Here is a 25,951-nt window from a genome sequence, read left to right as displayed (position 1 = left end):
ACACATGAACCTTCTTTACAGCAATCAACAACATGTTTATAGCGGTGTGAATGAGTGTCCTCACAATAATAGCTCACCATATTACCAAGGTGTTGACTATGTTTTTAGAAGTTTGTTTTTTTGCAGATAGAAAACAGGGACGTTTTGGAGGGAAAGGTGAAAAGAATGGTAGAATCTTTTCTGAAGTATGGCAATAAAAAAGAACATGGTTACGAGTCAACCTTTGTATGTGTGGACATGTCTGGTTGGGAGGGGCTGGGTTGGAGCACATGTACACTGAGGGAGAGATAGGGAAGTGTGAGCAGGTTATCTTTTCAGATGGATACTGCAGCACCTCACAGCTTCTCATGTTCTTCTTTCTTGGTTGTGGTCTTTTTCTTCCCGTTTCAACTATCATGGCAAGACTTCTGATATTGTGCAGAGCAGCTGCACTGACTGACACCATCTACTCACTTGAGGCTGGTCTCTGAAACAAGAAAGACACTTTCATTATGCTGAACCATCTTTTTCTTCCCACGCGTCAGTGCCTCTTAGTCTTTCTGCTGCTGTCTGTGTTTGGTTGGAAGAGGGCAACCTGTTCCCCTGGGGAGGGCAGGAAGATTTGGCAGCAGCCCAAGCCTGACCCCATCACACAAGACCAGTCTTTTCTTTATGACACCTTCCCTTCAGGATTCCTTTGGGGTTCAGGGACGTCTGCTTTTCAGACTGAAGGAGCCTGGGACCAAGATGGGAAGGGAGCTTCCATCTGGGACAATTTCACTCATTCCACCGCCAGAGGTCATTTGGCTACTGAGACTGCCAACATAGCTAGTGACAGCTACAGTTGCTGGGAGGGAGATGTAAAAGCCCTGGAGTACCTAGGTGTAAGATCATATACCTTCTCTTTATCCTGGCCCAGATTCTTTCCTGATGGCAATGCCAGAGGTCAGCCCAATATGGCTGCTGTGAAGCACTACAGTAATATCATAGACAGACTTCTGGAAAACAACATAGAACCTGTTGTTACCCTCCATCACTGGGACTTGCCACAGGCTCTGCAGGAACGTTATGGAGGCTGGAAAAATGAAACACTGATTGAACTGTTTGAGGATTATGCTTTCTTTTGTTTCCACACATTTGGGAATCGTGTTAAGTATTGGCTAACTATGCATAATCCTTACATGGTGGCTGTACAGGGTTATGGGACAGGTGTACATGCACCTGGAGAAGCAGGTGGTGCCTCTCACTCTCTCACTGTGGCTCACAATCTGATAAAGGTGGGTAAAATGGCAACAATGAATTGGGATTTTGCAGATCAGATGCATGTATGTATAGATGTTGTAATATTATCTGAGTTGAAATTGCAATACTTTTTTACTGATGCGCACACACTTATAGTTACATACATTTTAACTTCTTTCTTTAATGCTTTTTGATTGTTTGTGAATATTTTCCACTTTCTAATGATTTGAGGTCACAAGATGGTTGAGCAAAGGCAGACACCATCAATTCACTGATATATTCTTGCAGATCAAAGCAATAAAGACGGCGAGGCTCCATTTAAACTAACGTGACTTTATAACCCATGCAGCTGAGTGCAAAGCAATAATGTTTTTTTTTATTCATCTTAATCTCTTCAAAACTCCATTGAGCATATTTCATTTTGACAGGTTTGTGATCAGTAAACACACCACCTCAAGAGACACTAGTGTCAAAGTCCACCACATCAGCACTTCTGTGCTGGAGAGAAATAGTGTGTGACAGGAAGTCATGGAGATATGCCTCATTAGTAATCATTTATTTTTATGCAGCTGGGAGACTGATACGTGTGCAGCTGACACTCAGCAGATAGCATGAGCAAACAGTCATTCTCCAGTGCTGAACACATTTTAAATGGTATCATTATTGCTCTATTCCTTCCTCCAAGGAAATTGTGTTTGGTCTGGTTTGTTTACTGTTTTCCAGGATGTCACACGACTTAAAAGGTTTAATAACAGTGAGATAAAAGATAGTTTGATGAAAAATGTCAGTGTTACTTTTGTATTGCTTCATTTTTATTTAAAAATAATTTTTCCAACCTAAAAAAAATTGCCCATGGGTGTGGATGTGAGAGTGGTTGGTTGTTTGTCTCTATGTCAGCCCTGTGATGAACTGGTCAGTCATCCAGGGTGTAGTCTGCCTTCACCCACAGATAGGTGGGATAGGCTTCAGCACCCCCACAACCCTAGTGAGGATAAAGCGGGTTCAGAAGATGAATGAATGAATGAATTTTTGCAATTTTAATCTATTTTTTCTCACTTCATACATTTCTAACGTTTGCTGCTTGTGCCCTGTGATTATTGGTTGCTCTGTCTTTTGTTGTATATCTCAAGTCTTGTGCAGATAAAAGTGTCATTCTAAAAATTATTTCTATATTTTAGAAAATGTAGAAAAAGTATATCCCCGGTATGCTGTAATGTTTTTCTAAATGTGCTAATATCTGCTGTAATTCATACTCTTTTGTCTGCTGTGATTTCCAGGCACACGCAAAAGCTTGGCACATATACGATACCCGCTTCCGCCAAACTCAGAAGGGGAAAGTGTCCATTGTTTTGGGATCGCACTGGGTTGAGCCCCAAAGAGGCCAAACCACACATGCCAATGTTGAGCTTTGCCAGAAGTCAATAGAGGCTGTTCTTGGCTGGTTTGCCAATCCTATATTTGGGGATGGTGACTACCCAGTCTCTTTAAGAATTAAGCACGGGGTCCTCATGCCCACATTCACCCCTGAGGAGAAGGTCTGGGTGCAGAACACAGCGGACTATTTTGCTTTGTCTTTTGGACCAAACAACCTCAGATTGGGACGGAACCTGGTCCAGTATGGGCAGACTGTGACCCCTGACCTGAGGCGTGTCTTAGCCTGGATAAAAATGGAGTATGGGGATCACAGGGTACTTGTGGCTGAGGGAGGATGGTTCTCTGAAGCCAGTGTGGGAAGGGAGGACACCGTGGCCATCTACCTGATGAAGAGGTTTATCAACCAGGTCCTACAAGGTGAGCAGAAATTTATAAAATGCAGTGATCTTTAGCAATTTTAGTTTTGTAGTCAGTCCTTTCAACTCTGTTACTACTCTGTTTCTGTTGCAGCTATCAAGTTTGATGGTGTGCAGGTGTTTGGCTACTCTGCTTGGTCATTGGTAGATGGATTTGAGTGGAATTATGGATACACTATTAGGCGAGGCCTTTTCTACATTGATTTCACTGACCCTATCCGGACCAGGACCCCCAAAACCGCTGCTCAGTACTACAGGCATGTTGTTGCTCAAAATGGCTTTCCCAGTGATGAAACCTCCAAAGAAGTCAAAGGTCGTTTCCCCTGTAAGTTTCACTGGGGCATTGCTGACTCCACCTTACAGGTAAGAAGAGAGTAGTGTCAAGTTTGTAAAATAAACTTTTGTAATTGGAAGAAGACAAAAATCCAGGCACTCACTTGGTTGGAAAATTTAAAAAGCCTTTATTTCATGGGGTCTGGAGTAAAAAAACACACCTACACATGTCAGCATGAGCCTTCTTCAGGGCCTGAAGAAGGCTCATGCTGACACGCGTTGGTGTGTTTTTATAAATTTTCCAACCAAGTGAGTGCCCGGATTTTCATCTTTTTCCAACTGTTCAAGCCCTCTCCATGAACACCTTTGGTTTGCTAAAAACCAGTAGCTCCCTGTTAAATTGTTTTCTTGTCTTTTTGGAAACTTTTGTAATTATTTATGCTATGAAATTTCAAGAAAGAGAAATAAGTATAAACATCTAATTGTGTTTCTTTTCTAGGTCCATTTTTACCCCTTCTCACCACAGTTTACTGACCCCAATGTGTACATCTGGAACCTGACGGGAGATGGATCACTACGTCCAGTCCCAGGAGTGAAGCTCCAGACTCGACAAGCCCAGTGTACTGATTATTTAGCCATCCGTGGTCATCTTCGCCTGTTGGCATCCACAGGGGCATCTCACTATCGATTTGCACTAAACTGGTCTCTCATTTTACCCCAGGGAGATCTGTCCAATGTAAACACAGAGGCTCTGAGGTAAAGAGACACACACAGAATTTTCTAATTTCTTCCCTAATTCAGTTTGGCTGGTTTGTTTCAATTCAGTGACATACAATAAAAAATCCTTGTTTTGTTTATTGCTCCACCAAATGTATACTATACAATCTGCTTGGACCAAGTATTTGGACAGTGACACAACTTTTGTCATTTTGCCTCTGTACACCAACATAACAGATTTGAAAGGAAACAATCAAGATGTGATTGAAGAGTGAGCTTTCAGCTTTAATTCAAGGGGTTTATTAAACATAATGCAGTATACCTCATATTGAGAAATCCACTGAACAGCTAACAAATGCAAATTCAACATTTAGATTCAACTCCAGACCTTCTATCTGCTTCATTTGCCGTAGAAAAACCAGGGAACAGGACACATCTGGATATGAAGCTGCTGTCAGTCAGTTGTTCAATAACTTCTGAGTCTATGAAAATGAGAGGACTATGTTTAAATGATTGTAATTCCTGTAAGTCCACTCTGCAAAAACATCTTGATTGCTTAATTTCAAATCTACCGTGGTGGTGTACAGAGGCAAAACTACAAAATTTTTGCCACTGTCTAAATATATACACTTATATCTATACTTGTGTATGTCTGATAACACATTAAAACTCATTACTTTATACTTTTCTTTCACATTGTTATTACTCATGAAAGGTACTACCGCTGCATCCTGATGGAGCTCAAGAAGCTGAACCTGGAGGCTGTCGTTATTCTCTACTACCCCACACACAGTGCCCCAAATCTGGGCTTGCCTGGCCCACTGCATACCACTGGGGGTTGGCTCAATTACAGCACGGTAGGGGCCTTTCAAGATTATGCAGCACTCTGCTACAAGGAGCTTGGCTCCTGGGTTCAATACTGGATCACGGTCAATGAGCCGAACAGACTGGTAGATATTTATTCCAATGGGGAAGACAGACATCAAGCAACACATAACCTTCTTCTGGCTCATGCAAAAGCCTGGAGGTTGTATCAGAGGAAATATTCTCATCAGTGGAGAGCTTTGGTTTCAGTTGCACTACATGCTGACTGGGCTGAACCTGCCAACCCCTTCCTGGAGTCACATACTGTGGCAGCGCAAAGATTTCTTTTGTTTGAACTTGGTCGCTTCTTAGACCCATTGCTGGGAACTAGTAATGAGATGGAGCAGAATAAGGGGAACTACCCACCAGAAATGAAAGTGTTTCTTGACGGGCAAGCTCCTGCAACAGGCATTACTGGATCTTCTCTTCCTAGCTTTTCCGAGATGGAGAAAGAGGAGCTAAGAGGAGCCTTGAGTTTTATCGCACTGAATCACTTTACCACCCGTTTGGTGTCTCCATATCCCCCCACAAAGCTAAATTCTCAGCATAAACAAACCCCTGATCATGGCTGCTTGACCCTTTCTGACCCCACTTGGCCTTCCTCCAGTCTTGGTCAGGCTGTTGTTCCTTGGGGCCTGCGGAAAGTCCTGAGCTGGGTAAGCCAGAGATATGGAGATGCCTTGCCCATTATTGTCACAGGCAGTGGAGTTGATGACCAGGCTGCTGTGGAGGACAAACTCAGGCAACACTATGTGAAGGCATACCTGCAAGAGGCCCTTAAAGGTAGGCCATACAATTCAGATATTCCTATTGAGCAACTAGCTCCAGCTGGCTGATATAGAAATATTTGTCTTGATCTAGAATATGTGATGTATAATATTGAAGTAAAAACACGGGTAATTCAGGATGTTAAGTTGAAGCCCGCAAGTAATATGGTTTTTATGGATGTCTAATTTCCTCCAATAAAACCTAGCCTATGTGGAAAAACTAGGAACACCATAAAAATAAAAAGGAGGGCAGAGAGCATAATGTATTCATACTTTGCCCTTTATGATCCTCCTATCTTTACATATACACACAAACCAGAGTCTGAGCCTACTTCCGTCAAAACTGAAATCTACCCGTCGTACAAGAGGCCAGAAAAATTATCCAATATGAGGGGAGTTTAATAGGATGCATTTAAATGTCATTCATCACCTTCATCATGCTGAACATTACAGTTTAGTTTTGCACCTTACAGTTTAATTATGCTTTGTTTTTTTAAATATGGGTCTGTTTTTGTACTTCTTATTTACTATGTATAGTGTTTTTGTTCTTGTGCTCTGTTTACCCTTTTTTTTTACTGTGTGTTATCTGCTGCTGTACTGTAATCACCCAGTTCTATCTATCTATCTATCTATCTATCTATCTATCTATCTATCTATCTATCTATCTATCTATCTATCTATCTATCTATCTATCTATCTATCTATCTATCTATCTATCTATCTATCTATCTATCTATCTATCTATCTATCTATCTATCTATCTATCTATCTATCTATCTATCTATCTATCTATCTATCTATCTGTCTTCCTCTCTTTTCTTTGTCCATCCATCTGAACATTGATCATATGCATTACTTTTTTGTTTTGTTTGGTAGATTCACATTAGAGTGTTTATACACATAGATAATACTTGCTGGATAATGAAGAGAGCAAATAGTTTTTGTCTTACTCCCATTTGTCTCCAGCTCATCACCTAGATGGAGTCAACCTACAGGGCTTCTATGTGTGGAAGCTGCAAGATCGGCACGTCCCCCAGTTTGGCCTCTTCACCTCAAGCCACCACCAATCCAAAGCCAAAGCCTCTGTCGCTGTCTACAGAGAAATCATCTCTCATGGTGGTTTCCCCAAGGATAGCACTGTAAAAACCTGCCAATTCACTGAGAACCAGGAAACCTGCTCTGTATGTGCTTGGATGTTCAGGAACAAAGTGATGTTGGTCTTTGGAGTTTGCCTGCTAATCACAGCTGCCATATTAACTGCTCTCATCATTTTCATCATATTCTCCAAGAGAAACACTATAAGAGGCAGGAGGAAGAGAACAAGGAGGAAGAAAAAAAGGGAAGGGATACCAGTACATTTAAGTGTCCCTATTGTTAAATACTAGACATGTTCATGCTGTAGTAGAGAAGACAAACTGTTTCACTCATCTGTAATTTTCTTAATGCTTGAATCCGTTTTTGTGCCAAATGTGTGACTCTACTGTTGAGAAAAATGTCGTCATTGGTTTTATTGTAATAACACGTCTTTTAGATTAATGGCTGTGAAACCAGGAACTGCTGAGTGCCAGAAAGAAATAAAGAAAGATTCTGCCATCCCCAATGTTATACCCACTGTACTATTGCAAACATTGATTGAGGGTTCAGCTTTATTGTTTACTGTAATAGAGAAAAATACTTTATTTACATGCCACCATGTCTTTGTTCTTAATCATGTAGAACAAAGAATTTAAATGTCATGATTCCAAGAAAACAATAAATCTAGTCAGTCATTTTATTGTGTATAATGGTATGTTGTATTATATTTTAGAATTTTACAATATGTGTTGAGAGCAAATTCAATGGTGGATTGCATCAGATCTCTGTGAGACAATGTTGCCACCTAGTGTCACTTTTTGAAGATCTGAAGAAACATACTAAAACGTGCCAAACAAATAGAATATCTACAGATGTTTAGATTTAATTAGTTGTTTTTTCGCTAGTACTGGAATATCTTTGGTACAAATGATTCAGTCACAGTAGTGCAGATTTAGATATGTATATATAAAAATCTGGATAAAAATCTGCATCTGTATTACTTTGAATTTGTATCCTACATTAAAATAGATCTGTCAAAGTTTTTAGTGAAATTTCTCTGATCAACTATCACAAAATACATACCTTGTAATAGGGATGATAGACAATTCTGATTTAACTAGAATTATTGTTTTATTGTTTATTGTTTGTTTCACCTCAGCTCCCTCCTCTTTTTCTCTTACACTACTTTTGCACTAGGCTGATATTGTAAATACAAAACTATTTGTAACGCTTTAGTTGCTTATGACTACAACTAATACAACAATAGAGATGTGCTGGCTCTGGATTGTATTTGACATACAGTGGCATACACTGGGCTTGTAAAGTGCCTTTGGAGTCATGTTGTATATGTTATTCTGGATTTAAAAAAAAAAAAAAACTCTTTGTAATCCCTTTTGCATTGGGTGATATATAGTCACAAATGTGAAATTGGGCTGTTTCTGTGAGCACATGAAAAGTTGACCTTTTAGAGATATGTGTCAATAATAATAATAATAATAATAATAATAATAATAATAATAATAATAATAATAATAATAATAATAATGTATTCATGATTAAAAGTTCGGCCAATGGGAGGAGGCGTTCCGGATGGCAATATAGATCACATGACCGCCTCTCTCCCAGACTACATGCAGTTTGATATTAAAATGTTTTCAGTACTAACAACCATTGTGTTGCTATACATTTGACATGATAGAGGTATACTGAGCTGTTTTGACGAATTATTACAGGACATCGATAACCCGGATCGACGGCATTCGCGGTGAACATCAGTGCAGCTGTTATTTTTAAGGTTGTATCAAAAAAAGTGCCAAGTGCCAGGCAGAACAAGCTAGCTAACGGTTTGCCAGGTCGGACGGCGACGAGGCCCCAACCGGACGGGAACACGGGGGAACCATGGCCAACATCGCAGTTCAGAGGATAAAACGGGAATTCAAGGAGGTTCTCAAAAGCGAAGAGGTCGGTTGTCATGTTTGCTAGTGAATGCTAGTGTTTATATTATTTCTTCCTTTGACTATGAGTGTGAGTGACGCGGCGCTGGTTCAGCTGTCAGCTTGCTAATCAGCAGGCTGCTAGCTTCAGCTAACAAAATCAGACACGGTAGTTTATCCGGCTTCATAAGTAGGTACTAACATTAGATATTTATGTGCCACCGAGGGAATGTTAAAGCCAAATAACTTATTGTTGATAGTCAATGGTATACTTGACGTTGAAACGTTACTTAAATAAACTGAGGTTAGAGTTTATGCCGCTAGCTTAACATGCACCTTAGCTTCTGTGGTACATAAGCTAGCTGAGGTAGCCGTAGCCAACATAGTTTGAAGTGATCCGCGTGTAGCATTGAAGGTATACTCTCCCATGTGCCCTCCCGACTCTGCGTGGATTGCCTCAATTTATATACAGAGGCCTCCTTTAATAGCAGATCCATACGAAGTGTGCAACAAGTTGAGGTCAACTTTGGCTGATACTGCGAGGGGGTGTCAGCTTCTGCTGCATAGGCATGTTTGAGTTTGACAGCAAGATAACGTTAGCTTAACACTTTACAGTCTGCCTGTCTGCTGAAGTTTAAACGCCTTTTTGCTTTTTAATTTTTTTAGACGAGCAAAAACCAGATAAAGGTGGAGCTGGTGGATGAGAACTTCACAGAACTTAAAGGGGAGATAGCAGGGCCACCTGACACACCATATGAAGGTGAGGGCTCCTGTAGATCTGCTGTGTGCTAACTGGTATGCATGATTGGACACTTATTATGAGAGACTGGGCGTCACTGACAACATGTTGAGTTAAAAAAAGACTACATCAACCACTTATCGAAGGTCTTTCCATGTTTAACAGTGTAACTTAGTAAATATATGAAATTTAATTTGTATTTAGTCATTTAACTTCTCATTGGTTTGTTGAAAATGTCTATTTTATTGATAATGTAATGACCTATGTATTCTTTTAGGGGGTAGATATCAACTAGAAATTAAAATTCCAGAGACATATCCATTTAATCCACCCAAGGTAAGCGTTTATCTATATTATCATTTAGCGATAATTATCCCTTTCCTGTTGACTTGTTTTGGACATACTGTGTTTAGTGCTAATCCACATGGGCTTTCATTTGGTGTCCATTTTATCTCTCAGGTGCGGTTTATCACAAAGATCTGGCATCCTAACATCAGCTCAGTCACAGGTGCAATATGTCTGGACATTCTCAAAGACCAGTGGTGAGTGCATATGAGCCAGCATTCCAGGCATTTTTCATCCACCATGCATCCCTTAAGAAGTGTTTTTGAAGTTGTTGATGGATGACAGTAATTAGACAACAACCCTAGCATCAATTTCAAGTATTAAACAGTATGATAAGGGACCTCGTATTCTTGTCAATATAGCATTAAAGATATGTAAACTTCACATCATGTGGAGCATTATAATTTTTCATCCAGGAAAGGTATTTGGTTACAATGTAAGAGCTGGCGACCATGAGGAAGGCTGAACATTGGTTTCATCTTTGTTTTAATTTGACTGTATGTCTTTTCAGGGCAGCAGCTATGACGCTGAGGACAGTCCTCCTGTCACTACAAGCCTTAATGGCAGCTGCAGAACCAGATGATCCACAAGATGCAGTGGTAGCCAATCAGGTGTGTTTTGAATATGTATTTTAATGTGAATTTTGATACATTATGTCTTAAAAGATTTAAGTTATTAAGGTAGAGCTTGAGGTCTCACATGCATCACAAATCTTCTGAACAGTTTAATTTTCATGTCAAGCTGCTTTAGATATTTATGGGGCTCACCTGTGTATTATCTGAAATGGTGCCTTAAGGTCCTATGCCTGATGTGCCTCTTTTGTACCCGATATACCAGTCAATAGATTCAGGTTAAACAGTATTCACTGCAGTGCTAGTAACCTTACACTTATCCTGTGTGGGCTTAAAGTGGTTTGCCCCTGCTTGTATTATTGAAAATATCATCCTACTCTATTGAACACATTATAACACCTACATACAATTGCTTTTTGTTATCTAATGTGACTAAGTCTTCTGTTGCCTACCAACCCACATCTGAAAGAAATGTGCATACAAGTATAAAATACAGCAAGGCAAGCTTGATATACTTAAGTCTCTTTGTACATATTTAGAATCATTAAGGCTTATACAGAATTTACGTTATAGTGTTGTACAGTCAGTCAGACATTAAAGCAGCATATGATTTTCATTACAAATTTTTCTTCAAATTTGTAAAACTTGAGTGAAAGCCTAATTATCACTAATCCATTAGTCTTTCTGTGCTTATGGACCTAAATCACTTCCTTCATGGTGAACAACTTTGAAGATGACGCCATCACAAGCAGTCCGTTTGTTTACTTATCAAATTTATACGTCACTCAGGCCTGTTGGGAAATTTTGTCGCAAAGTGCATATTGGGAATGGGAATTTGCAGCAGCTGCAACAAACATGGAGACAACAAGCAATGAAACCATGTCTGCTAACGGGTCAGAAGAAATGGAAGGAATCACTGTAAGTCAGTTGTCATTCTCTAATGCAGGGTGTGTGATCATTAAAAACAATACTTAGACAGCAGTTTCATGGCATTTTCAGAATATGTCATTGTGTAGGCTTATCATACACGTATTGTAAGGAGCAAGTGAGTGGTGAGGGCCCAGCCATACCCTGTATGCTTGTGAGGCATGTATGATAAGCCTACACAATGGCATATTTCGAAAATGCCATGAAACTGATGTCTAGGTATTGTTTTTCATGATCACACACCCCGTATTATAAGACGACAGTTGACTTACAGTGATTCCTTCCATTTCTTCTGACCTGGTAGTGGACACGGTTTCATTGCTTGTTATCTCCATGTTTGTTGCTTTGTTCCACTGCGGCTGTGTGGAATTCCCATTACCACAATGCACTTCGTGGAAAAAAAGGCCCGAGTCACATATCGGTTTGGTATGTAAACAAACGGACTGTTTGTGATGGAGTCATCTACGAAGTTGTTCACCGTGAGGGAAGTGATTTAGATGCATAAGCACGGAAAGACTAATGGATTAGTGATAATTTGGCTATCACTTGGGTTTTAGAAATTTGAAGAAAAATTTGTGATGAAAGTCATATGCTGCTTTAAATATTAAGTGAGCACCTCGATTTAATTCTACCCTGAAAACACTTGACTATATGATAAAGTTTAGTTATGAATCTCTGAAATAAGTCAGACTCAGCCCTGTACTCGACCAAAGCTGCAATTTATTTGGTATTTACATAATAGAGTAAGATGATGGAAAATCATCAACACTTCCATTAGATTTAAAAAAATGCAAACACAGCATGGAAACAGAGCCCGCTCTTAAAGCTAAGCACTGTGTAGAAGTGACTAGCCTGCAGCTCTACAACTTCACCCAGCTCTGTAGATTTCAGCAGCCAAAAATTTTTTTTGGCATCTATTATGGAGCCACAACTGCAGTGTGCAAAATAAGATCAAATATAAATGGGTCGACTGTGCAACATTCTCCTTTTATAGTTCCATATGTGTTGAAGTGTGCAACTATGAGAATTACAGTCACTTCACCAGTGAAGAGGTGCTACTGAGTCTGGGAGGGAACAGAGGGGTGCACAAATTGATAGGAGGAGGGAAAAATGTTCTTGACACCAAAAGCAAAAAACTAAATGCAGAGGCGAGGAAGGGACCTGATGGGAGGAAAGTTTGATTGGAAGAAAAACAATGCAGTGTGAGTGGGAAGATATCAATGGGAAGGAAAAAATGTTTCAATAACCCTAATATATTTGAAGATCAGATGAGCAAAAGCAGTGGAGGGCACATGTTCATGGAGCAGATTTTGAGCTTGGGGCTAGGGCTGCGCAATTAATCGATTTTAAGGTCAAAATCGAATTTTTTAGTTTGGACAATTTTTGAAAATGGGAAATCGTCAAATTGATTTTATCTCTCATGTCTCTGGGCCACATGCCTCCGGGCTACCATAGGCTCCTCCTCCTAACTGTGAGAGCGGTCTTTCGCACAAGTCCATGTCATGACCATGGACCTTAAATCTGTGATGGGCCTGCAGTAGTGACACCAATGTAAGCTGTGGTCCATGCACGGATCCCCCAATTCAAATATAACTGCATAGGGATCACTCATCTTATGTTGTCCACGCACAGATACGTACCGTACATTCTTCTTCCGATCCAGGTCATGGGGGCAACAGCCTTAACAGAGTAGCCCAAATAGCCCTCTCCCTAGCCACATCCACCAGCTTTGGGGGAATCCTGAGGCGTTTGCAGGCCAGCTCAGAGATGTAATCCCTCCAGCGTGTCCTGGGTCGGTCTCCTCCATGTGTGGATCCCTCAATTTAAATATAACCGCATGGGAATCACTCATCCTATGTGGCCCACGCACACACACAACTGATTCCTGTCACTGACTTACATTAGTATGACTTCTGTTGTATCACAGAATTTTTGAGGATTCCGTGATACCATCACAGATTTGAGGTAGGGAGCAGTGCCTTGCATTGTAGGCTGCACATGAAAACGAAATGCCAATTTCTGTTGTCTTTTGTAGTTTTACACAAAAATCGAAAATAGAGTTTTTAGAGGAAAAATTGTGCAGCCCTACTTGGAGCAAAGAAATAACCTCTGCACAAAACTTTGTCCAACTTAACCTGTCTGTAATGAAGTCATTATTAACTAGAAGAGCACAGAGTTCAGGTGTCCATCAAGGCCTTTTCTTCACTTCACTATTCACGCAGGTGCTTTAGGAAAGTTTCTAAAATCTGCTAACATGTCTGAAATGCAAATCATAGTGGTGGCTGATAACGCTGCTGGACACAAGAATTGTCACAAATTGGTCAAACAGCAGCTTGCCTTCTGTAAAATGTTGTTAGTAGTAGAATTAATAAAGCTGGAATTAACTGTGCAACAATTGCTGACTGAGACAACAAGACAAACAACCAAACATCTGTGTTGGTAGTCAACACCAGCTAATAGTCAAGGCTGATGTCTGATTTTCTTAACTCTTTCGGTGCCAGACAGTTAAGGGGCTAATAAGCCTTAAAAGTGCCACAGATTTTGGCCGTTTTTCAGTATTTCGCGTCGTTTTTATAATATTTGAAGAATCCTGCAGGAAACCGCTCGGTAACATCCGACCGATTGCTAATTAGATTCAAAACGCACCGGACGGAGCCGATTCATTATTGATCGTAATTTGCATAATTCATAATAATAATAATAATAATAATAATAATAATAATAATAATCTTTATTTATATAGCACTTTTCATACATTTAAAAACTGTAGCACAAAGTGCTTTACATATCAGTTTAAAAATCAGTACCGGCCCCCACCCACACCCACCCACTCACCCGCACACACACACACACACACACACACACACACACAGACACACACATATACATGCAAACCCACAAGCTCACACATACTTAAGAAGACTGACTGAGCACGGGTAGACCAGAACAAAAATGTACAAGTAAAAGTAAAACATCAATTTAGGAGGCGCTGTCTCAGGGAGCCATCCGCACCAGGATGCAGCCGCCGACCCCGGCGACCAGGCACCAGCAACACAGCCCCACATCCCAACTAGTGGGAGAGGGCCAACTGGGACCCCCACCCACCAGAAAGGAGCGGACCCCAGTGAGAGAAGGCGCCACAGCCCCTGGAGTCCACAGCTGCCCCCCAGCATGGAGGGCTCCCTCTGATGAAACACCGGAGAATAAGAAACATTAAAAAGATATAAAAATATTATTCGGTCGCGTGACCTCAAATTCCCGTCTGCTTGGTCTCAAAAGGGGGACACAGAAAGAACGTCATCGAAATGTGAGAAAGAAATGGGGGTGGATGGTTTGTTTGTACACAAATGTGGCGTGTTCTCCAAAGCCGATCTGATCGGCCCGTGGCACTTTAAAGGTTGTATTCGTAAAGCCGATTTAATCGGCCCATGGCATTGAAAGAGTTAAGGAAGGATTTATATGAAAGGGGCCCAGTGAATCAGTGAAGGATACATAATTACAGAGAAGGCTGCATTAGGCAATGAATATGGGTGTAAAACAAGTCATCAGCATTTTAGCATGTCTGTGTTATGGAATGGATTTGGACCCGAGTGGGGATGATGGTACATGTAAACATAGCAGAACGTATACTTCTAAAATGTATCAGTGTGGACATGGCTTAAGGGGAAATCTAATGTTGGAGAGATACCATCCACATCCAGAGTCACTACTTTACAGAACATTTGGATGTAATTAGAATTTCTTGGCCCTGACAAAGAGGAAGTATCATTTTAAAAAGCCAAATATAAATGTGAAATGTTTCAGCTTTTGGTAGGCTTCACCAGTTTCCTGTTAACTCACTGTTTTTTGTACACATGTTCTTCACACAGTATAAGCAGAATCCAGAGATGTTCAAACAGACAGCGAGGCTCTGGTCTCATGTCTATGCAGGCGCTCCCGTGTCCAGTCCGGAGTACACACGCAAAATAGACAAACTCTGTGCCATGGGCTTCGAAAAAGTAAGCCTTAGCCTTTTCCTTCTAGAGATGTCATTTTATTTGTTCTGCAGATGACTAATTTTTGTGTTTCCACCAGAATGCAGTAATAGTGGCATTGTCTTCAAAATCCTGGGATGTGGAGACGGCGACAGAGTTACTGCTCAGTAACTGAATCTGGATTCCCTCTTCATTTTCCGCTGTATCTCTTGATCTCCCCTCCTCACGCATACAGAACCTCTTCGCTCCAAATTCCTGCTGTTTCAAGGCGTCTCTCTCCCTCGTCACTCCCTCTGTTTCACAGTGGATTCCTCACCTCCACTCCTCCCCTTTGTTCATCCCCCTCTCATTCCTGCTGTGTGGCATCTTTCCCCCCCCATGCCTCTTCTGTTCTCCACCTCTGCTGTATCAATCAGTCGCTCTGTGAGCTCTTATCACTGGTTTCTTGAAGTTCATACAACATTCCACTCAGTGCTACAATCACATGTCCAAACTTATCTCGCCTCTCCCCTTTTTTGGAACAAATGTCAGACTTAAGACCCCACCCACACCTGCCGGTCTCCCAGCTTGTCTGGCTGTTTCCAAGAAGTGGCTGTCAGCGGCTTATCCTTGCCTATGCAGTGCATTTACTTTCATTTGTGAAAACCTTTGTAGGACAGAGTCAAGCCATTCAAGGATGCTCAGACTGGAACAGATCTAGATTTTGACACACCTTTGAGTCTGTTTTTCCAAACAAGGATTTACTTGTCATCGACAAATCATTCAGAGTTGTGGCTGCAATCATTACTATGTTCTCTGTTTACTTATTGCTACATAATAATCATTTATTACCGCTAAGGTACGGATTAGGATAGTTTGGGGTAAAGTACTGCTGTAAAACGCTATTGGGCGTTTGTGAATCTTATTTTGGTATCACTGACAGCAAAAACTAGTGTACATGTCAGAGGCACTCCATTTTTTTTTTTATTGAGGATATATGTAATGTTTACATTTACATTTCTGATTCAAACTAGGATGCAATTCTGAGAAAGTTGAAGAAAATGCAGACTTCAAAACATAAGGAAAAACAGTATTCTTTGTTTGGAAATCAAACCTTTAAGTGTCACAGAGGTGTTCACACAGTAGCCATACTCCATGCTCATGCCACGGTTTCTCTGTTCACACACCCAAAGCTCCTGCAGTAAACTCCTGTTCCCATCCCCATATTTGTCCCCTACATTGCTCATTTCACTTGTCCCTTTCCAAACAGTTTTTAAAAGTTTTATTTGGTTTTGGCCTCCAACAGGAATACATTTGGATTCTTGTTTTTAATCTGAGAGAAAAAAAAGCATAGGAAAAAAAAACTCAGCCAAGCTCCGCAGTAACACAACCTGTCACAAGTCTGGATGGATATAGTTTAAAACAAGTTTGAAAAATATTGCATCATGTTAACTACACCAACAGATAAAGTATCAGAATGATTCATCTGTAAATAAAGATATTAAAGTCTGTGTAAATTAATCTGTACTCTGTCCTTTTTGTTTTGGTTCTGTATATTTACTGCACTGTAGGTATTAATATAATATACAGTCAATACGATCAAGGTACCATAACAGGATGTTTACATTTAATAGTCATCTTTTTCATATAATGAAACCTCAGTCATACGAATAATGAATAGAGGACTGTTTATGCGCGTGTATAGTATATGATTGAAAGTGTGTTTAGATGTGCATACATTTGAATAAAAAGTAGGGTGAAGCACAAAATTAACAAGACCAACAGAAACTGAATCTATGGGGAGTTGAAAATGGAGCAAGCCAATTTAGATGAAGAATGTGCATACAGAAGAACCAGAGAATTAATTATGTGTACTGGAGTTTGCCTTTTTGAACAGGAGTACTTAGAAGTTGGACAGTGCTACTTTTTCTGCAGTTATCGTTGAACATATCCGGTTTTTGTTTTTTTACATTTGAAGCCTGTACAGGGAGGTACTGTGGGTATTTGTCATCATGAGCAGGACCACCTTGTCTAAGTAAGGTGCTGAGAATGAGCACAATAACAGATGGCTTGCTTGATGACATGTTGTGCCATGGTGAGCCTCTCCAAGAAATCTTGGCAGTAATCTCAGTGTTGCCGATTTGTCCATATACAAATGGGCAGTATTTAGTGCAGGGCAGTGAAATAACTGAGTTTTTGGTAAATGCGTATTTATTTAAGGTCATGAGTTCCTTCAAAAAGAAACATTTTCAGCTGCTGAGTTTCATTGACCAAAAGTCTATTCACTGAAGTTCGTTAAATTTGTCAAAAATGTACCATTTAAAGTAATTTCTACTGCAGAGCTTTCTGCTGTTGCATATACAGGTTTTCTGTGACGTCTTAGAAGCCAAATATATTTGTTTACAATAGTTATTTAGGTTTTAAACAGAATACTGAGACATACCCAGACAGCAAAATTATAAAATCTGAATATGTATGTTTCATGCAGTTTATTTTATTTTTTTGTTAATTGAGTCAAACTATTATGAACTGACTGTTGGTATTCTGAAGTATTCAGATAGTTATATCTGAAAGTGCCAATCCACTAATACTATTTAGAAAATGCTACACTATAAGTAAAAATGTATAATTATCACTAAAATGTAGCCTATCAAAGAAAGGAGAAAAAAAAGATTGCACTGTAAAATAACCTGTGTTTTTTAATACCACTGTGCATTAATGTGTATTTTACTGCTGTAGATGTGTTAGGTTGAGCTCATTTGTGATACCATATTAAATTATGGGTAGTTTACAGCCGCCTTTTCCAAATCTAGGGTCAGGAACCAGAATAAGTCTGCCTTTATTTTGTTGCCAGGTGTTCAAGTAAAATGTACAGGTTTTCATTTTTTCAGCCAGACCTGAATCCCACTGAGTATATGTGGAATGTGCTGGAAAATAGTGTACACAAGACTCCCATCATCAATACAAGATCCTGGCCAAAAATCAGTGCGACTATGGATGGAAATAATAATTTGACATTGCATAAGCTTATTGAAACAATGCCATGAAATCTGCTGTAATCAAAGCTAAAAGTGATATCACAAAATATTAAAGGGTGAAACATTTTTTGTCCATGCAAGGTAAATAATATGCTATGTGTATTAATTTTCCTGATTCATAAAGAATATTTTGTAATTGTTGAGAAACATGGAGGAGAGCCCTCAATCACAAAAGATGAAACAGGATTAAAAAACAAATTGTGGAAAAATGTAAGAGAAAGATTTGGATGCAGAAGAAGACACAGTATGTGTTAGGCCTCAGGTAGAAAAAAATTGGAAGCACAAACTTAGGGTTGGAAATGTGTTGTGGAGGTGTTTTTACCAGATTGCTAATTTTTAGAGTGAAGTGCACAAGAGAAAAGTGTTCTCTGGAATCTAAACATTGACCTCACCAAAGCCAAGTGAAATATAGAGGAAAGGTCCAAATTGTAAAAGATGTAATGAGATGAAAGTGATGTAAAAGTTCCAACAACATAAAAAAATCCAAAAAATTCAAGATAAAAACAAACAATATGAAAGATAAAAATGAATTACATAATAAAACGAAAATAGAAAGGACAAAAATGACGAGATTATAAAGATATAATTCTGAAAAAATTGGGCCCAGATGATGCACAACATTTATCTTGTGCGTGTCAAGTGGAAAACATAATGCATTGTATAAGATCATCATGTTTGTTGTTTTTATCAAGGTCAGAACATTGACATTTTTAAAGAGTTTATTCAGCGCATTAGAAGACACGGTTTTCAATGAACAGGAGGTATGAGAAAAAGTGTAAATCAGTAACTAAAGCTGTTAAACAATTGTAGTAGTTTTTTTTTTTTTTTTTTTAGCTTTATAATGTCTATAATGTTTGACTGTAGTGGAGTCAAAGGGTAAAGGTGCAAAAACATGGAGATGCTCAAGTAAAGTACAAAGAACTCAGTTTTGTACTTGAGTAAAAGTACTCACAGTATCCCCACCTTGTGTCCTCTTTGTGTCCTCTCTTCCTGCCTATTGACAGTATTGTATAGGAATAACCACCTGGCAGCAGGTGTATGACTGACAGATGAATAGCCGTGTGTGTGGTGATGCGATCATTCAGGGGCATCCTGTTTCTCTCTGTCTGCTGGTGCTATGTGATAGCTGGAGTTTTATTCCGTGTCTCAGTCAGTAGACATGCTGCCTCCCCTGCCAAGCAGTAAGAGCTGGCTTGACCGAGAGGAAGACCAAATGAAATGGTGCCTTGCTATCTGCAAACTGAGTTCAACTGGGGTTGAACGGACGTCATGTAGGCCTTTTACTCAATGAAACCTCGGGCTGGTAGATTGGTGGCTGCAGACACAATATATTTCATCTTGGAGGTGATTTAAAATACTCAAGATGATCCGCCTTATCTGTCTGGCGCTGCTGCTTCCTGAGGGTAAGACGCACTTTCTTGTAAACAAATACAAGTCTCTGCACTTTCAATTGTTGAAAACATTTAGCAACTTTAAAGTTGTGCAAACTCTCATTTCCATTTGTTTGAGGAAGACAATTTTTAAAAATTGTTTCCATTATTATTATTAATTATTATTATTATTGGCAGTTGTTGTATGAGTAATAGAAGCAGTATTTTCTTATGTCATTATTGAATTAGGTTCTTGTAACTTTAGCAATATTGTTCACCATGATATTCATGCCATGAAAGCACTCTGAACTGAAAAACCTCAAATGAAATTCTAAGTTTGTACCTCTTACACATCATTTAACTAAACAACTAATATAAACTAAGATTATATTTATTACTAATGCACTAAAACTGTTATTTCCTTTCTCTTTATTCTTTCATTCATTCAAAAGATTTTTTTGAGCAGCCTTAAAAATAAACCAGTTTTGATGCATTGTGTACATATTCAGTCATCATGTAGCTCTCTAACGTGTGGGGTATTCCAACAGCTGTCATTTTCCAAACCACATTTTCATGGGCTACAGATAAACAATTGCAAAAATGTACATAACTCCTTATTATTTTGAACCCTGGAAGTTTTCAGGTGGCGACAGTCCCACATAAAAAAGCACAATGTTCTGTTGCAGCAGTACAATTGACAGATGACCTGTTTTATTTCCTTGCAGTGGTTCACTCAGCAGAGGGTCACTATGCTCAGAAGCTCCTAAATGATCTGATGGACAATTATTCCAGTGCCTTGCGACCAGTAGATGACACAGACAGCGCCCTCAACGTCACCTTACAGATCACACTGTCTCAGATCAAAGACATGGTGGGTACTTGCTCAAAAGGAAAGATCACAAAAGCTCATTATATACTCTAGGGAGGCTTCTTGTATTGAGTCTAAAAGTCTAGAGTTATATACAGCTGAAATATATTTCTGGCCAAATAATAATATAAACTGAATGAACTTTAAAATGTCTCAAGTGTAGTTGTCAACATTTATAACGGCGCATTGAGAATATTATTTTAATGAATTTTACGTGACTCTTTCCAGTAATGACCATGCCCATTCCAAATTAAAGCGCCATAAAAAATTCATAATCATCCTACAATTTTATGGGTGACCAATTACAAATACATTACAGTTACAATCACACCATTCTTTGGTTAACACTAAACTAATTCTACAGCTATGGTGCTTTTACTGGAGTTGAGGACTTTGGCAAAGTCCATGTAATTACAGAAAGCCGATTATAGCTCATTATAGGCAATAGGACATAAAACATCAAGAAGAGACTGTGAGTTAAGTCTGTATTATAGAGTCTGTGCTGCTACTGTTTGTATTACTGCAAACACAGTGGTTACTAAAGGCTGCATATTGATGTGTAGTGTATGAATGACAGCTAGACCTCCTACTGCACAGGCAGAGCTTACTGTTACTCAGCTGGATCAGGTTCCCGTTCAGGTTCAATGCTGTGTCAGCCCCCAGAGAATTAGCACTTGTGTTTTGCATGTCATTCGGGATGTGTATTGTTGAAGAGACAAAACAGCTACATTCACTGACTGCAAAATCTCACTGTGACATACCAGATTCTCTGAGCTAATGTCAGCCTGTCATGTTTGAGAGGGAAAGAGTGAGAGCCAGACAACTACCGAGTGTGTGTATTGGAGTATCCTGTTACCCAAAGCGCTTATGCTTTCCTCGTTCAATGCTTCAGTGAAGCCTTGGCACAGATAGTAAAACCACCCACACCCACCCACATCCCACAGCAGCGACTCTGCTCATCCACCCGATATTGACAGACAGGTCTGGGTTTCAGTTGAAGTGTATCTGCTCACATAATACTCATAGGGAGTTAATGGAAAGCTCAAGATGATCTCAATGAGCTACTAATAGTGGATATCACATGTGTGTCAGTGTGTAGATGGATGCATTTGCAGAAGCTCACTCTTTTTTTTTTTTTTTTACTTTTGTAATGCTGACTGTGAAGGATGAGAGAAACCAGGTGCTGATTGCCTACCTGTGGATTAGACAAACGTGGCATGATGCATACCTGAAGTGGAACAAGGAGGACTATGACGGACTAGATGTCATCCACATCCCCAGCAGCCTGGTGTGGAGGCCTGACCTTGTCCTCTATAACAAGTACGCCCGTACGTCACACACACTCACACAGCAAAACACAGAACATGATAATTTCCATTTATGTTCCTGTCAAACCCTTGTGAAGCTTAACCCATAAGGACCCAAACATCCACTGGCGACCAAAATCATTTACTGATATAAATAGTTAAATACCTGTTGATCCATTAATCCTATCAATAATTGGTGTAAAATGCAGTTTGTCATCTTCTCATTGTCATCAGATATGACCCATTTGGACGTTCAGAGGCTCCGTAGTTACCGTGGAAACACAGTCATCTTCTACAACATTGATTCATGCAGTAAAACCCATGGAGTTTGATCAATGACAGTGGATGGAAACACTTGTTTTTATGTTCAGTTAATGATAAATTTTGTTGGAAAAAGTCACTTTTCTTCCCTTTTCTCTGTTTTTGGCATAATAACCCTTAACCTTAATTTGAGCCTTTATGAACATCTACACGATCGGTAAATTAAATATAGGAAATACCTGATTTTAAAGTAAATGACGATAAATCACTTAACAAAAGTTCAAAATAGAGAAAAAAATCATTTGGTAACTGCCACAAAAATAGCACTGGGTCTTTATTGGTTAAAACTCTGTGTTAATGTAGTATTATCCTAGAAAACCTCAGCAAGAGCTAAAGATACAGACAAAATACACACCCTTTGGAGCTAAACACTTCTACAGCATCAGGGCTCTTCAGTATTACACTGTTACCTACTTTCATTTTATCATTATACTCTAATAATCTGCTTAAATTATATAACACAAGTGAAAAGTTGCAGCGCTCTTCAGTCAGCAAAAACAAAATAGCCTTGAACAGCCTTTTCACAGAAACAGCAAAACATTGATGCTGTACTTCTTGGAAACTTTAAATAGCTTTATTACAATACTGCTGTAGTAGCTTGGATTAGATTCTAACAGCTTGTCTTTAAACTGTTGACTCAAATGCATTTTCCAGCATAATCCAAAGTGCACTAGCAATTGGATTTTAGATTGGAGCTGACCTCTTTCACAACAGTTTCCCTCATTTTAAGTAAATGACTTCTGTGCACTTTAATGGATGCATCTCAACTCGTTTTCCTTCCTGCAGGGCTGATGATGACTTTTCAGGGCCAATGGACACCAATGTCAGACTGCGCTACAATGGAGAGATAACCTGGGATGCTCCTGCTATCACTAAGAGCTCTTGTGTGGTGGATGTTTCCTACTTTCCCTTTGACAGCCAGGAATGTAACCTCACCTTTGGTTCATGGACCTACAATGGCAATCAGGTATTGCATTGAGTGTTGCAGAGTGTCCGATTTTTCCAAGCAGATATCAGTCTCTCTGTGTTTGTGCTTATGACTGCACAAGCATTTGCATTTACTTAAAGGTTATTGTCATTAACCCAAATTCCAAATAGACTACCGCTGACAAAGCTGTTTAACACGGTTGAGTTCATTGTGTGGAGCTGGATGTTTCCCTCATGCATTACTCATTATTCCAGGTAGACATAATTATGGGAATGGACAGTGGTGACCTGTCAGACTTTGTGGAAAATGTGGAGTGGGAGTGTCATGGAATGCCGGCCACTAAGAACGTCATTATGTACGGCTGCTGCCCTGACCCATATCCAGACATCACATACACTGTACTGCTGCAACGCCGCTCCTCCTTCTACATCTTCAACCTCCTCCTGCCCTGTTTCCTCATCTCCTTCTTGGCTCCTCTGGGATTCTACCTGCCAGCAGACTCCGGGGAGAAGGTTTCCCTGGGGGTGACGGTTCTCCTGGCTCTCACAGTGTTCCAGCTAATGGTGGCTGAGAGCATGCCGCCTTCAGAGAGTGTGCCGCTGATAGGTATGAGTGTATGGAATGAATCCAAAAATGTATTCTATATAAAATCAAAGCAGCTTTGAAATTACTCTTTGAAGCATTTGGGAATGAGAGGATGCAATACAATGAAATACTGATTTTTTTTTTTTTTTATTTTGTCCAAATGATACCACAAGGCAATGCCTGTCTGGTCAAAAGTCCACACATTGGTCTTTTAATTTTAATTTTAACTTAATCCTTTTGTGTGTAAGTGGTCAACGCTGTATTACCTGCATTGCTAATAACACATGTTGATAATCACAACATTATTTGCATTGAACATATGAGGACAAAGGAAACACTATATGTTATTATTATAAGGATTGATCAATTCTTTTATTTTCATAGCTCAGTCACATCGAAGCACATAATCATCCATAGGGACAACATTTTTTCAAGAGTCAAAGACATCAATTTTTAATAACAAACTTCTGCTGTGTGTTTTTTCCCTCTCTGTTACACAGGTAAATACTATATTGCCACTATGACCATGGTCACAGCATCTACAGCTCTCACTATTTTCATCATGAACATCCACTTCTGTGGAGCTGAAGCCAAACCAGTACCTCACTGGGCAAAAGTCCTCATCATTGACTACATGTCCAAGATTTTCTTTGTTTATGAGGTGGGTGAGAACTGTGCCTCTGCTTCTTCCACTTCTTCATCTCACTCCCTCCAGGATGATGTTCGTCCCCAGCACATCAGCCCCCACGTTCATGCAAACGGTAAACCAGGGAACAACGGCGGCCGAGACGAGCGACATGGTCACAGATATCCCAGGCCTCAGACCCCCAAACCACAACAGCATCCCAGACTTAAAGCACAGCACCATATCACCAGGGAGGAGAGAAACTTTGCACCAGGAAAACATGAAGGCTCTAATGGCAAAATTGTAACAGGTGACTGCTGTAAAGAAGACCAGAAGGTCCCCTGCTATCCTGATGAACAAAAGCTTCCCTGCTGCTCTGAAGATAAAAAGCATCCAGTTCAAGGCCCTACTGTAACCTTTGGCCCCTGTGTGTTTTGTACCCATGGTAGTAGCATTCCTGGTTCTGACACCAAGCTGGTGCGTAACGTTGAGTATATTGCAAACTGTTTCCGGGAGCAGAGGGCCACGTGTGCAAAGGGAGCAGAATGGAAGAAGATTGCCAAGGTGATGGATCGCTTCTTTATGTGGATCTTCTTTATCATGGTTTTCCTCATGAGCATTCTCATCATTGGAAAGGCGCCATGACCAAACAGAGATGCTGCAGAGAAAAAAAACAGAGTATTTCACTGTCTGTTCTTACAAATTTTAATCAAAAAAAATGGAGACTGTTTTCTTTTTTTTTATAAGCATGTTGTATGCTAAACTAGGTTACAGTCATATAAATAAAATATACTTTGTAGTCAGTGTTTTAGAAATCGTGCTGTATTCTTCAGTATTAAAACATTTTGACTTATAATTTTATTATGCACATGACATTTGAGCTTAATCATACAAACATTTGACCTTTTGATTTACCACGAACATAACACTGAACGTGCAACAGCACTGCTTGTTGCTTACTGATCCAGGCCATACCTACTTATTTTCAGTCCAAAAACCACAGTGAAATGGATACATTTCCTACATGTTAATGTGGGAAATGTACAGCCTATCACTGTCCCCCTTAGTCATGGCTTTAAGGTACAACTACATCACCGTCTGACCATTGAGTACATGTAAAGGGATCCACTGTCAAGTAAAAATATGGCCAGTAAAGGCTCCACATGTCTTATTCACTACTGTGAAATCAGATGCCTGGGGCTGACAGACACAGCGCCAGTGCACACTCCGGATCTGCAGAATCATTTTTCTGTTTAAAATCATTCAGTGAATAGTTAATGAGCAAGCTTTGTTTGTAGCACAAGCAGCAAGGATGTAAGGTAATATGGAGCATCAATAATGCAGCATGGGCATGTTCAGACAGCCCCTCTCCAAAAGTCCATACCTTGAACTCCAGGTGAATGAGTTCATTACTGTTGTGTGGGGGTACAAATATATGGATGGATGTACAGTATGTGTACAAATGTGCATGAAAGGACAGGAGTAAACAGCACAATACAAGATGGTATAAATGAGGAAAATATGAAATCAGTACTTACAGGTACTTTAGGTATTTTATTTTTTCATTTCTGTGCAGCATGATATTTATAGCTGGGGATATATTGTACTCTGCATAAAATATGTGGTGTATTTTTACAATATAACATACTACCTGCTGACCCCTATGGTACTGTATGTAAATATATTTAAAACAGGTATTAAAACAACCTAGTCAGCACTGTAATTGTTACTTA

General features: G+C 39.7%; 3 protein-coding genes across 4 annotated transcripts; all 3 read left to right on the top strand.

Moving 5' to 3' along the window:
• The first annotated feature begins 117 nt into the window (after positions 1-117).
• On the top strand, positions 118-7,404 carry klb (klotho beta). Its single transcript, XM_030145735.1, has 6 exons — positions 118-1,256; positions 2,499-3,012; positions 3,106-3,374; positions 3,784-4,040; positions 4,717-5,648; positions 6,599-7,404. The coding sequence occupies exons 1-6, from the start codon at positions 492-494 to the stop codon at positions 7,015-7,017; spliced, it is 3,156 nt and encodes a 1,051-aa protein (XP_030001595.1). The 5' UTR covers positions 118-491; the 3' UTR covers positions 7,018-7,404.
• A 915-nt stretch (positions 7,405-8,319) lies between these two features.
• Positions 8,320-16,693, top strand: ube2ka (ubiquitin-conjugating enzyme E2Ka (UBC1 homolog, yeast)). The gene is made up of 7 exons (XM_030145284.1): positions 8,320-8,668; positions 9,307-9,400; positions 9,657-9,715; positions 9,839-9,921; positions 10,236-10,335; positions 15,093-15,221; positions 15,298-16,693. Exons 1-7 carry the CDS (start codon positions 8,606-8,608, stop codon positions 15,370-15,372), a joined length of 603 nt encoding a protein of 200 aa, XP_030001144.1. The 5' UTR covers positions 8,320-8,605; the 3' UTR covers positions 15,373-16,693.
• Positions 16,694-19,296: 2,603 nt separating this feature from the next.
• Positions 19,297-24,980, top strand: LOC115426974 (neuronal acetylcholine receptor subunit alpha-9-II). 2 transcript variants are annotated; one of them, XM_030145280.1, is made up of 5 exons: positions 19,297-20,455; positions 21,618-21,772; positions 22,867-23,047; positions 23,263-23,614; positions 24,094-24,980. In XM_030145280.1, exons 1-5 carry the CDS (start codon positions 20,360-20,362, stop codon positions 24,861-24,863), a joined length of 1,554 nt encoding a protein of 517 aa, XP_030001140.1. In that variant the 5' UTR covers positions 19,297-20,359; the 3' UTR covers positions 24,864-24,980. The 2 variants fall into 2 exon arrangements, with proteins under 2 accessions (XP_030001140.1, XP_030001141.1); XM_030145281.1 differs by lacking the exon at positions 19,297-20,455 and having other exon boundaries at positions 21,657-21,780.
• Positions 24,981-25,951: the final 971 nt, after the last annotated feature.

The sequence above is a fragment of the Sphaeramia orbicularis genome, chromosome 10 (assembly GCF_902148855.1).
Source record: "Sphaeramia orbicularis chromosome 10, fSphaOr1.1, whole genome shotgun sequence".
Lineage (NCBI taxonomy): Eukaryota > Metazoa > Chordata > Actinopteri > Kurtiformes > Apogonidae > Sphaeramia > Sphaeramia orbicularis.
Note: the sequence above shows the minus strand (reverse complement) of the source record. Positions and strands in the feature narration are given on the sequence as shown.